Below are 12,109 nucleotides of genomic sequence, written 5' to 3'. Positions count from 1 at the left end.
TTCAACTGAGGCTATAACTACATTGCTCCAATATAATTACTGATCTGGAGTGGTGTGGACATAAAATGTGGGCGGGACAGGTTCCCCCTCTTTGTCTCTATATTAAACCACTGAAGGACTTTGCATTGGGAGTTGAAAAGAATGGAAGGACTAAAGGTTTATAGAAGATGAAAGAGGAAATAGAATGCTACAGAGCTCAGTGATCCAGCCTCAAAAGCTCAAGTCTGTGCTTGAGGAGGTGAGTGATCTCTGGCATGTACTTCAGAGTAACCCTATATACGTTCCTAAGTGCTCAGGGCTTGTCTTCACTACCATGGATATTGCAGTGGATGTCGATTTAGTGGGTCTAGTGAAGACCCACTAAATCGATGGCAAAGCACTCTCCGGTCAACTCTAGTATTCCACCTCCCCGAGAAGATTAAGGTAAGTTGACCAGAGAGCATCTCCCATCTACGCAGCGCAGTGAAGATACCGGGGTATGTCAACCTAAGCTACATTGATTCGAGCTACATAATTCATGTAGCTGGAGTAGCGTAACTTAGGTCAACTTACCCCAGTAGTGAAGACAAGCCCTCCGACACAAACAATAACTAAAATATTATATTTTCAAATTTGATTTGATTTGATCAAAAAAGACCCTTCACATAAATGAAGCATTGAAAGGGATGTGTTGCTTTGTAATAATACCTTACAGAAACAGTATTAAATGCTATTATCAGGTGTCAGAACATAATATCCAGTTACCTTCTTTGCTTTTAAAGTTTTCCTCCACAAAGTAGAGAAAATGCCATCTGTCCAATCATTTGTAGCAACATCGAGAGTACCAAACATCTGGGAAGCTGTAATTGCCTTTGGGTTCATCCTCATCTCTTTATGAGGAGTGCCACAGTCTGTCATTGCTTTCATCAAGATATTAATGCATTTTGTCTTTCCTGCACCAGTCGGACCCAGAGTCATCATACCTTAAAAAGACAGAGACTTCTTTTAAAATAAAATGCCTAAATGTCAGACCCCAATTTAATGATGCATTGCATCAGAATCTTGCTTTTTTTAAATTAAAACTAAATTTAAAAAAGATGTTTTTCATTCCACTTTCTTGATGTTGACTGAAATGAATTTTTTTAAATGTCTTATTAAAGGTTTTCATAAATGCCTGATTTATTCTGCTAGGCAAGCCAATGTGGCTCTTTATCCTCCCTTAGGCAGTGCTGTTCCTTTGTCTAATTGGAAAACACAGCTGCCTTTTGATGTTCATATGTGGTGACACTCAATTGACTGGTGGTAAACAAAAACAATCATTTTTAAATATCTTTTACAAGAAAGAGTTGTTCCAAGCGATATACAAAACCGAGCAATTCTTCCCGGAGTACAAGGAACAAAAACATACACTTGCATAAACCATGAAAACGTTTTTGATATATTTCTCTTAAGTAACAGACAAACTTGTTACTTCATCAGTTTATACTCATGTTGCCAACTGAGTTCTTAAACAATACATTAAAATTAGGCTATAGCTGATCCTACTCAGTTACTTTATATTAAATCAATAAAGCTGTGCGCCAAGAAACTATGACATAGTTTGAAAGCAGATGGGACATTCAGGCTGAGATTTTCAAAGCCACCTAGAGATTTGGACGCTCATTTCCTATTAATTGCAATGGAAATTGAGCATCAAAATGCCAAAGTAACAGGGGGTAGCCACGTTAGTCTGTATCCACAAAAACAACAAGGAATCTGATGGCACCTTAAAGACTAACAGATTTATTTGGGCATAAGCTTTCGTGGGTATAAAACCTCACTTCTTCAGATGCATGGAGTGAAAGTAACAGATGCAAGCATTATATAATGACAAGAGACTGGAGTACCTCAAAAGTGGAGAACCAGTGTTGACAGGGCCAATTCGATCAGAGTGGATGTAGTCCACTCCCAATAATAGATGAGTAGGTGTCAATTCCAGGAGACGCAAAGCTGCTTTTGCAATGAGCCAGCCACTCCCAGTCCCTATTCAAGCCCAAATTAATGGTGTTAAATTTGCAAATGAATTTTAGTTCTGCTGTTTCTCTTTGAAGTCTGTTTCTGAAGGGTTTTTTTTTCAAGAAGAGTTACTTTAAATCTGTTATAGAATGCCCAGGGAGGTTGAAATGTTCACATACTGGCTTTTGTATGTTACCAAAATCCCATAGGTGACTTTGAAAATCTCGGATGCAAAGTTATGGAGGGATTTAGTAGCATAGACCTTCTGACCAACATTATGGACCCAAGCATGCATAATGCAGAGTGATTGCGACTCCCTCTAAAAGGAATAGGAGTTATATGTGTTCAATATCTCATAGGAGGTGCTCAGAACTGAGCAGGATCCAGCCCTATATTAGGAACATAAGATCTGAGCCAAAACCACTGCAGTTAGAGAGAGATTCTCCACTGACTCCAATGAGCTTTGGACCAGGCCCACAGAGCAGAGCATGCCTTTAGGATCTGCGCACAGAGGAGCTCTAAACATGCACTCATCTCCCTCTCTCCCTGTAAAAGAGAACAATTACCTCTACAGCACTGTTACCACTTCTCTCTGGGGCCCCTGGAGAGCTCTCATAGATCTGAAGTTCCATGAGTGGTAAGGGAATCGGGAGGAGTTGGAGCTAAGGGAATATACCTGTCTCCCCTCCACTTCATAAAATTAGCAGTGGAAAGTTAACACAGGTAAAGATGATGTTAACTTTCCAGTGGTGCCTCTCTGCCTCGGCAAACTGCCTAAAAGGAGTGTTACAAGGCCAAACATCTGCAAGGGAGTCTCTGATAGCAGATCTCACAGCTTCCTTTGGAGCTGCACTGCCAGGGAGCTGGGCCAGAGCTTCAGGAGCCGTGACTCAATATGGAGGCACTGAACAGCAGGCCCTCTGCCCTCCATGGATCCTGAGGATCTGTGTGGATCTCAGGGGAATTATGATGTTTGTGGGTGAATGTCTAGTTTCTTGCAGTTGGACACAAATCCCACATTCAAAGAGTAAAATTCAAAGGAAATTCCACAAGGGGAACCTTGAGGGTTCCCTGGCCCTCACATTGGTATTGCCCCAAGAGGGTATTATATGGGCCCCAGAATTTCATTCTGCATTAGACCAATGAATTAAGAAGAAACATTATTAGCCATAACATTATTCAGCTCTTTCATTTAACCAGCCATAATATGTGAGCTGACTTTTTGAGACAGTGAAGACCACAGATTTAAATATGCTTTGTGAAGAAATATCTCTTCTTATTTGTTCTAAATGCACCAGGGTATTAGTTTAAGATAGTGATCCCTGATTCATTTACTATGAGAAAGCATAAAAAGGATCATCCTTCACAAATCCTTTCATAAATCTTGACAAATTTAATCAGATTCCCTTTATCTCTTTTACTTTCCAGGCTAATTCTGGTGTTTGCAATCTCCCATCATTTGTAAATCTGGCTGTACCACTGTCTTTGTTACCCCTCTATGGACTGGATCAATTTCTATTCTATCTTTCTTCAACTGAAGTGACCAACATTGAACAGAGAAGTCCTAATGGTGTTTGGAAGTACAACAGACATGTGGTAGTACCCATTACAGTTAAGGATTCAAGATGGTTTCACTTGCAACCTCTTTAACATGCTCATAACTATAGGAAACATTTACCTTTTGAGCTGAAAAGGGCCCTAATTAGAATCTGCCTGAATTTGACTCTTTTCAGGATACTGAGCAAAATCAGCAATTTCTGAGTTTGGCAAGAAGGGGGGGAAATAAAATACATTTTTACTCTGCATTCTAATTTCCCCCTTAGAAACTTCAGTTCGTCTCAAGGCCACACACCGATTTCCCATAAAAAGACATACTACAGCTAAATTGTCAATATTATGAGGACAAGGTGGGCTCTTTGCTTATGATAAAAATTATTCTTAACAATTTTCTCATAAAAATATCTAATGAGGCTTTAAAAACGACATCTGTTTAGTTTCAAAATACATTATTAATGAAAAAAATCTACAATTTGTAGAAAAGAAATATAAAAGCCTTTACTGCTATAACGGAGTATGAAACCCTCATTTGGCATGCTAACCATGTCGGACTCGCTGAGTTTCATACAGTTGAATAAGCTTAAGAATCCACGGAGGATGATGAATAAGCCCAGCATTCTCCGTCTCTTTCCGAATGGCCGACTCTAATTCAGGATACTCGACCTTATCAAGAGTAATTCCAGGGAACAGGTCGTTAATCAGACTCATAAATAAAGGTTCATCTTCATCAACCTGTCAATTAAAAAGTAGGAAAAAACCCCAATTATTTATTCTTTGAAATTAATTATTATTGTAATGACAAACAATCTGTAAGAATATGTTATTTAAAAGACAGTAGTAAAATAGATATCTTCTCTAAAACAAACGTGAAAATTATGAGTGGATGTACGTTATTAAAATGACTCAAGCAATTTAGCCATAGATAGGAATTTCTAAATTAAATATTCACTTAAAATTTATGTAAATGTTTAAATTTTAGTACAATTCTTGAAAATCTCTCCATCTATTAGGCATTTAGACAAACAGGCTAGATTTCTCCTTACTACTTCTCTTGAAGTCTGATTTTTTTCCTCTATAAATCATTATAATCTAGACTGTGGTTTAAAAATGTGCATGAATTAGCTAAATAAACAGTTAATTGTGAATCGGGTGTTTGTGTACTTTCGCAGAGGTTACACACACTATAATCTTCTAGCTACAGCAAAATGGAAAAAACGAAGAATTCTTTGGATAGAAGAGGGTAGTGGTGAAAGAGAATAGAATAGGTAAGCATTCCTTAGCTACTTCAAAACAGCCCACTCACTATACGTCATTCTGGTTATTATGATGTTTGAAAAGGCAGATTGCCAAGAATTAGTGTAAATTGAATTTCTGAATTAATAGGGATCTAAAATGATAGATGAAATGTTAATTCAATGTGCTCTTTTTCCCTCTCTCTTTTGTTTGCTCTCCTTTCCATTCCATGTAAAAGTAATTTGAAAATCAAGCTAGATTTTCCTCTAAGATCGTATTGGATTTCTTATTATTTCTTCAATTGAAGTCTCTCATTCAGGGAGGGGGGGAGGAAGAGTTGTCTTCTCTTCACAAAAAGAAAAAAATGGCTTCAGAGCACCATCGCTTTGATATGCCAGACATTAAAAGAGAAGTAGTATTGCATACAAAAGGATGTAACCAACTGCTGAGAAAATACACTTTATTTCATACTAACATATAACAAATACATTTTAAAAAAGCATTTTGTGAAGGTAATCGATGTTACGATACCAGCTTGGAGAGGTTCATGTCCCGTAGAACTCTCATCACTACTGTTTTCTCTGGCTCATTGGGATTGGCTCTTTTTACTGCTCCAAGAGTTCTTAAGACAGATAAAATATTTCTTAATCCAAAATCATAGTGAACCTTAAAACAAAGCATGAACACAATTAGTACTGTAGAAGTTAAGCACTTTAAAATTATGACAAAGGCTGAAAACGAAATGAATTTAAGAAGTAGCCTATCAATAAAGTTTCACAGTTCTTCATCCTCACAAAAAGGGTAAAGGTTTTGCTGGTGTCAGAGTCTATAGATAATTTTCATTGTTGTATCTCCAATTATAACAAACACAATTACATTTACATAACTTTGAAGTTGTAACACAAACCCACAGCAAATACATTATCAAAGTTCTATTCTTAACACGCTGTGTGATGCCCAGGATTTGACACACATATGGCACTGTAAGTAAAATCACCCATGTACTGCTTAGAGCCTTCTACAATAGGTAGATTCTACCAAACAGATTCAGGACTGAGTGTCCTGATTTTTTATTGCCTCATTTTGGGACTGACACACATACAAAAGTATTTGCAAACTTCTCAGCTGTGCAAGTAGCTGAACGCTGTGGTTCCTGCCTTGTTGTAGAATGAATGTCAAAGGAAAACAATGGCCTGCCAATGAAAGCCTCCTCTCTTCCTTAAAAGATTCAGCCCTGCAGCCACAAACTGTTGTGATGCTGAAGGGTTGAGAGCTCATGCAAATCACTCACTTCCTCCTTAGATTCACAATTCTGGGTAAATCATGTGCTTTAAACTGCTGTGAAGCAAGTCGGAGTTACTTTAGTGATAGGCTAGAATAACTATCCTACATACTAGTTTACAGCAGAACAGAGGTGCTCCCACAAGCTGCCAAATATTCTTGGCTCTCTACAGCAAACATGCCTTACCCAATCTTCTATCAAGTGTGCTGCCACTCCTTTGCTCTGCAATGAAGTACTACAGCAATACCAACACTGCAGTTACAAATGCTCACCCCAGCTGGCCTTGCCATGAGGAGAACTGAGGTGGCCGCCTCAGGTGCCAGACTGTGGGGGGGGGGGCACCACTAGGACCCAGAGTGTAGAAAATTGTGTCTACTGCTGGTGCATATGTATTCTCTCTTCTCTAGATGCACAGAGATGGTGGAGTGCAGTGCTGGAGGAAGGAGGGCACAAAAGACATAACAGGCAGGCAGGAGAAAAGGTGAGAGGGAATAATAGAAAGCAGCAGGAGCTGAAGGGAGAGAGAGGAGCTTCTTATGTACCTCTCTAGCACCTCCAGGAGCTTGGTCTGATTAACATCAGCTTCTCAGGGAGCTTCCTGTTTCCCGCTCCTTCCCTGAACGCACTTGAGGAGAACAGGCAGTCGACTGAAGTAATAGGAACCAGTTAGGCCCTTAAGACACTGATATCTTTCCTCATTCAGGCCCTGCTACCTACCTGCTTATTTGTCCCCTTCAACTGAGTGTTGAGAGCCACTGTAGGTAGCACAGAAGAGCAGTCATGAGTGAAAGAAGAAAATGCCCCTCTGGAGTAGCATTCAGAAAAAGAAAGCAAGCAAAGGAAGCTTTTCTAACTAAGCAGGAAGGAGATCTCCTGAGATACATAGACACAAATGTTCACGGTGAGCCTTCCGGCCCCAGTGAGGATGTGACTGGTGAGGAGATGCCTGATCTTCCAGTTAGTCAGTGTGCAGGTGACCTGGCAGCTAGTGCAGCATCTCAAATGGATGTAACCATGTTGCACATTCCTGAAGAAAAGTGTAGATCAGAGAAGAGAGCGGTGGTGGCACAAGAAACAGCTGCTGTTGAGTTTAGTTCCTTAAGTCTAGATGATTCAGGACTGTCGATCCACTTGAGCAGTGGCCTGAGGGACTTCTTTGCACTGCATGGGCCACAGCAAGTGAAAAACTTCATGATCCCCAAAGACAATGAAAATAGAAGTTTCCATCCAACACATTACTGGCATGAAATCCCCAATGGTGACAAAGTGGAGAGGCCATGGCTTATGTACTCAGAAACCCAGAATGTTGCACACTGTTTTTGCTGCAAACTGTTCCAGTCTAATGTTCCAGCCACATTGGGTTCTACAGGAACAAAGGACTGGAAAAATCTGGCTAGAAATCTGGCATGTCATGAGAAGGCAGCAAATCACCAGAGAGCATTCCATAGGTGGAAAGAGCTTGAGATGAGACTAAGGTTAAAGGCCACCATAGATCAGCATCAAGAGAAGATTGCATCAGAATCTCTTTACTGGCAAAATGTTCTGAAAAGGCTCATTGCCATTGTGAGAATGCTTGCTACCCAAAACCTAGCACTGCATGGCACTTCAGATCAGCTGTACGTGCCAAACAATGGAAACTTTCTTAAAATGTGGAGCTGATGGCTGAGTTTGATACTGTACTCCAGGAGCATCTAAGAAGAGTCACCACCCAAACTGATTTATATGTATTTGACCCAGGTTTGTCAGGCCTAGCAAATGGTTATTTGGTTAGTGGTTGTAGTGTTACAGAAAATCACTTTGGCATAAGACTCATCCAATGACAGGCAGAGCTGATGGTCTGCTAAGAAAGACTGCAAAGAGGCACATAAGATGCTGCTGATAGAAGTGTTGTGCTTAGCTAGAATGGGTACTTTTGGATCTAAGTTCTGTCCATCCTGAAGGTAGTTCAGTATGGCAGATATTCCCATGGCTTCACCCTTCTTTGTGCACAAATCAGAATGAAGAATGGTAGCATTCAAAAACCAGTCGGAGAATACTTCATCCTCTCTGGTCACTCAATTACAGACCTCAAAGTTGCAATACTCCAACAAAAACTTCAAAAACAGACTCCAATGAGAAACCGCAGAATTGGAATTAATTTGCAAACTGGAAACCATTAAATTAGGCTTGAATAAAGACTGGGAGAGGATGGGTTATTACACAAAGTAAAAACTATTTCCCCATGCTAATTATTTCCCTACTGTTACTCACATCTTCTTGTCAACTGTCGGAAATGGGCCATCCTGATTATCGCTACAAAAATTTTTTTGTTTCCTGCTGATAATAGCCCACCTTAATTGATTGCTCTCGTCATAATTGGTATGGCAACATCCATTGTTTCATGTTCTCTGTATATATATATCTTCCTATTGTATTTTCCACTGCGGGCATCCGATGAAGTGGGGTTTAGCCCATGAAAGCTTACGCCCAAATAAATTTGTTAGTCTCTAAGGTGCCACAAGTACTCCTCATTCTTTTTGCTGATACAGACTAACACAGCTACCACTCTGAAAGAAAAATAATGTTATGCTGAGGTTGGGGCAAAACCTTGTTGACTCTGCCCTTCATTGAGGATAAATGTAGAGAGAAACTGAACTCCTCTATGGAAAAGATAGCTGAAGCAACAGGAATCTCCACCCAAAACAGAAGCCACATGCAAGACTGGGAGGAGTTCAGCCATGCATCCCAAGTCTTTTCCAGGGACTCTGGTGATAATGCAAGAGCAGGGGAATGACTGGATTTCAACTGTGTATCGGTGTGCACAAGAGAGAAACACCACAGAAACAAAGAGAAGGCAGCAGAAACCCATGGACAGATAGAGAAAAAATAAAAAGTGAGCTTTGGGTAAAGTGCTGAATGGACAGAGGCATGAATCAGTGAGCAAAGAAACTGACTCCTGCTGTCTGATTCCTGCTGTGTTGAGGGATACAAGACTTTGGACATTTTTGTAAATAAACAGGATTGCATCAAAGAAATACCTCACTCCCCATCATCAATTTCTCTTCCTAAGAATGGCCCTACTGGGTCAGACCAAAGGTCCATCTAGCCCAATATCCCATTTTCCAACAGCGGCCAGTGCCAGGTGCCCCAGAGAGAATGAATAGAACAGGTAATCATCAAGAGATCCATCCTCTGTCGCTCATTCCCAGTTTCTGGCGAACAGGATAGGGACACCATTCCTGCCTATCCTGGCTAATAGCCATTGATGGACCTATCCTCCATGAATTTATCTAGTTCTTTTTTGAACTCTGTTATGGTCTTCGCCTTCACAACATCCTCTGGCAAGGAGTTCCACAGGTTCCTAAAGGAAACAACCTGCAAAACCTCAAATTTTGGCTAACCACTCAGGTGTAAAGGTATAAGAATAATTTTCTTCACACCTTTACAAACATTTCTTAAGTAGATGGTCTTCTAGAGGGGACCATGGTCTCTATTGCCTTTGAGGGAAAGGTGTTTCCTTTCAGTTTCTAGTGCCTCGGTTTGAATTGTCCTCGGCTGCTGGGGAAGTGCACTGATGAACCTTGGCTGATAGGTCCTGTTGCAGGGGCAGATTGTTTGGATGGGTCCCCAATACAGATGCCATGTTGGAGTTGCACAGTCTTCAAGGGTTTGGGGATTACTGTAATTACCGAATATTATGCCTTAATTTTTAAAAAGTATTTTTGTATGTTTTTTTCTGTTAAAGGATGTGGTAGTAAGGCTGCCTTTGGCTATCTGTGAGTCAGAGCTGCTGTTTCACTGGAGCTTGGGTCTGCATCTTATGAAGTGCTTGAGGGATTTTGTATTTTTACTTATGGCAAACAGGCTCTCATGTGGATTTTGCAAGAGGCAAAGTTTCATCATTCAATCTCTGCTATCTCCATCAATATTTTGCTGATACAGTCTGCCTTTTAGTTGCTAAGTTTCTTTGATGCATGTTGCCTTTATTGAAACTTGGCATTGTTCTGCCCACTATTGTCATTGATGCATGATTTATTCTTCCCCATTGGCTGTGGGGATACCATTGTTATGTTGTCTGACTGGATAAGAACATTCTCCCACAGTTTTGACTAAACCGGTAATGGATAGTGTTGTTGTCAAATAAATTTATGCTCCTGAGTTTGTTTGAGGTTATCATTCCCCTGGAGTTGTTAATATGTGCAGCCGTTAATATGTGGAGCCCACTTCCAGCATCGGACAGCTTGGCATCTATTATGGTTATTACACAGTGTGGAGAGAAGAGAGGAATTCTCAGTATGTACCTCTATCCACCATCTCAGTGAATCTGAATGTTATTCGGCATGGCTAGAGAATTGTCCCACTGATAATAGAAGCAGGGTCTGAAGTTGTCTCATGTGTAATCTTGGCCAGGGTGAGATCCCTATGCATCATACCATTATACTTAGTAGCAGTAAGCAGAGCAGGACTGATGTGTTCTGCTTTGGTCTGATCTGAGTTACGAACAGCCAAGGTTTCTCTTTGCTATGCCTTTACAGTTTGTCTAGAGCCTCCTGTTCAGCTCTGGTCACTTATTCGAATGAGGGATGAAGGGACTCTATTTTAGATTTATACGGTTGGTGTTTCCCTATTATCTGAGTCCCCTCTGATTCCTTTTTTGTGTCCAGAGCAAGGTTAGCAATTATTCTTTTAAAGTAATATGCAGTCAAAGAAAACAGGAGAGAAAATCTCTCTGGAATATCTTGTTCTAGCTTTACATTATCTGACTCAGAAAACTGGCCTTCTTCTGAGGAGAATAAGATGAATAAGGACAGAGAAGGCTGCATCCCAATGCCTGTACTAGTTTGGACACAGGCTACAGACTCCCTATCCTGCTGGAAACTGGTAGGACGATGGGCTATTGGCTCAAGAACTGTAATTGCTGATGGCTGTAAGGATCTGTTGTTTGTCAAAGAGGTTCTGAAGAGTTTGTAGGGGAGCTGTGAGGCTGCCATTCTCTTCAGGCTCTGGAGATTCCAGGAGATACATGCATACATTTCAGTGCTGTACTACAGATATTGGGAAATTATCTCTGAGAAGATAAGAATGAATGTCTCTGTCTGTTGTGAGGTATAAAAATAAAACTATAAAAATATGTTCTGTTGAAACCTGTTAGATATATTACAGTGCAAATTGGTGGGAGAATGTATAAAGAACACCAATAAATTTACTACGTAATAGTTTTTTAAGAATTTATTCAAACGTATTCCAAATACTTTTTTACAAATTTTTGTGGCTATATCAAATATTTGTTCTCTAATTAATTGTGTTGTTCTCACTCTCTCTCTCTCTGTGAGGTTGACTGGTAGCTTTCATTAACATCTATATTCCAGGGTTTGCATACACAGCTCTGAGGTTTAATTTTGTATAACACTCTTTTGAAAAATCCTGAAAAAACAGAACTTCAGGCTGTGCTTTACTGAATTTAGCATTCTTGGCACATTTCCATCATCTGATGCAGGATTAGGACACGTGGCTTTGCCATTTCTGCAGCTATGATCATGTCATCTACTGTAATTTTAACTCCTTGAATATGACCAAAGGTCTCTTCATTTTTCTGCTGGAAGACCTCACTAGCAGACTTGATCCCAAATGGCAGATACCAAAAGTGGTCTCTTCCATGTGGAGTGTTGACGGTGAAGAAATGTTTATCCATCAAGGATAGTGTAGACCTTTTTGAACACCAAATGGCTCAAAACATGTCCTGTGGTGGCTACAATGTGGTAGTCTGTGTACAGCTTTATTCAAGTCCTGTAGGTCCAAACATAACTGCAAAGTGCCATTCTTTTTCTTTATGATCTCAAAGCCATTAATGTAAGTGTGCGACTTTCTCAACCCAGGTTATGATTCCAGTTTTTTCCATCTGGTGCAAGGTATTCTTAAGTCTGTGTAGTACTGTGAAGGATATATTTCAGCACCTTTGCACAACCAGCATTAGAGCCCTGCGCGGATCCAAAAACGTGTATCTGCATCTGTTCTGCGATCCATAAAAATTGTCCGCCTGGCCAGGGGTGGGGGTGACTTGTGGAGCTGTCGGGGGCTGCTCGG

The 12,109-nt window shown here is 40.3% G+C and overlaps 1 protein-coding gene across 2 annotated transcripts in view; it reads right to left on the bottom strand.

Annotated features, from left to right (window-relative positions):
- The window catches only part of LOC115646112 (dynein heavy chain 5, axonemal-like), a 297,132-nt gene that overhangs the window by 138,676 nt on the left and 146,347 nt on the right, over window positions 1–12,109 (bottom strand). For both annotated transcript variants that reach the window (XM_030551608.1, XM_030551609.1), the window contains 3 exons: window positions 5,296–5,430; window positions 4,074–4,263; window positions 745–962 (listed from right to left, as the gene is read on the bottom strand). In XM_030551608.1, the coding sequence (XP_030407468.1) occupies window positions 745–962; window positions 4,074–4,263; window positions 5,296–5,430 (543 nt within the window). The remainder of the gene's footprint in view (window positions 1–744; window positions 963–4,073; window positions 4,264–5,295; window positions 5,431–12,109) is intronic.

The sequence above is a fragment of the Gopherus evgoodei genome, chromosome 2, assembly GCF_007399415.2.
Source record: "Gopherus evgoodei ecotype Sinaloan lineage chromosome 2, rGopEvg1_v1.p, whole genome shotgun sequence".
NCBI lineage: Eukaryota > Metazoa > Chordata > Testudines > Testudinidae > Gopherus > Gopherus evgoodei.
This window is presented reverse-complemented; position numbering and strand designations above follow the sequence as displayed.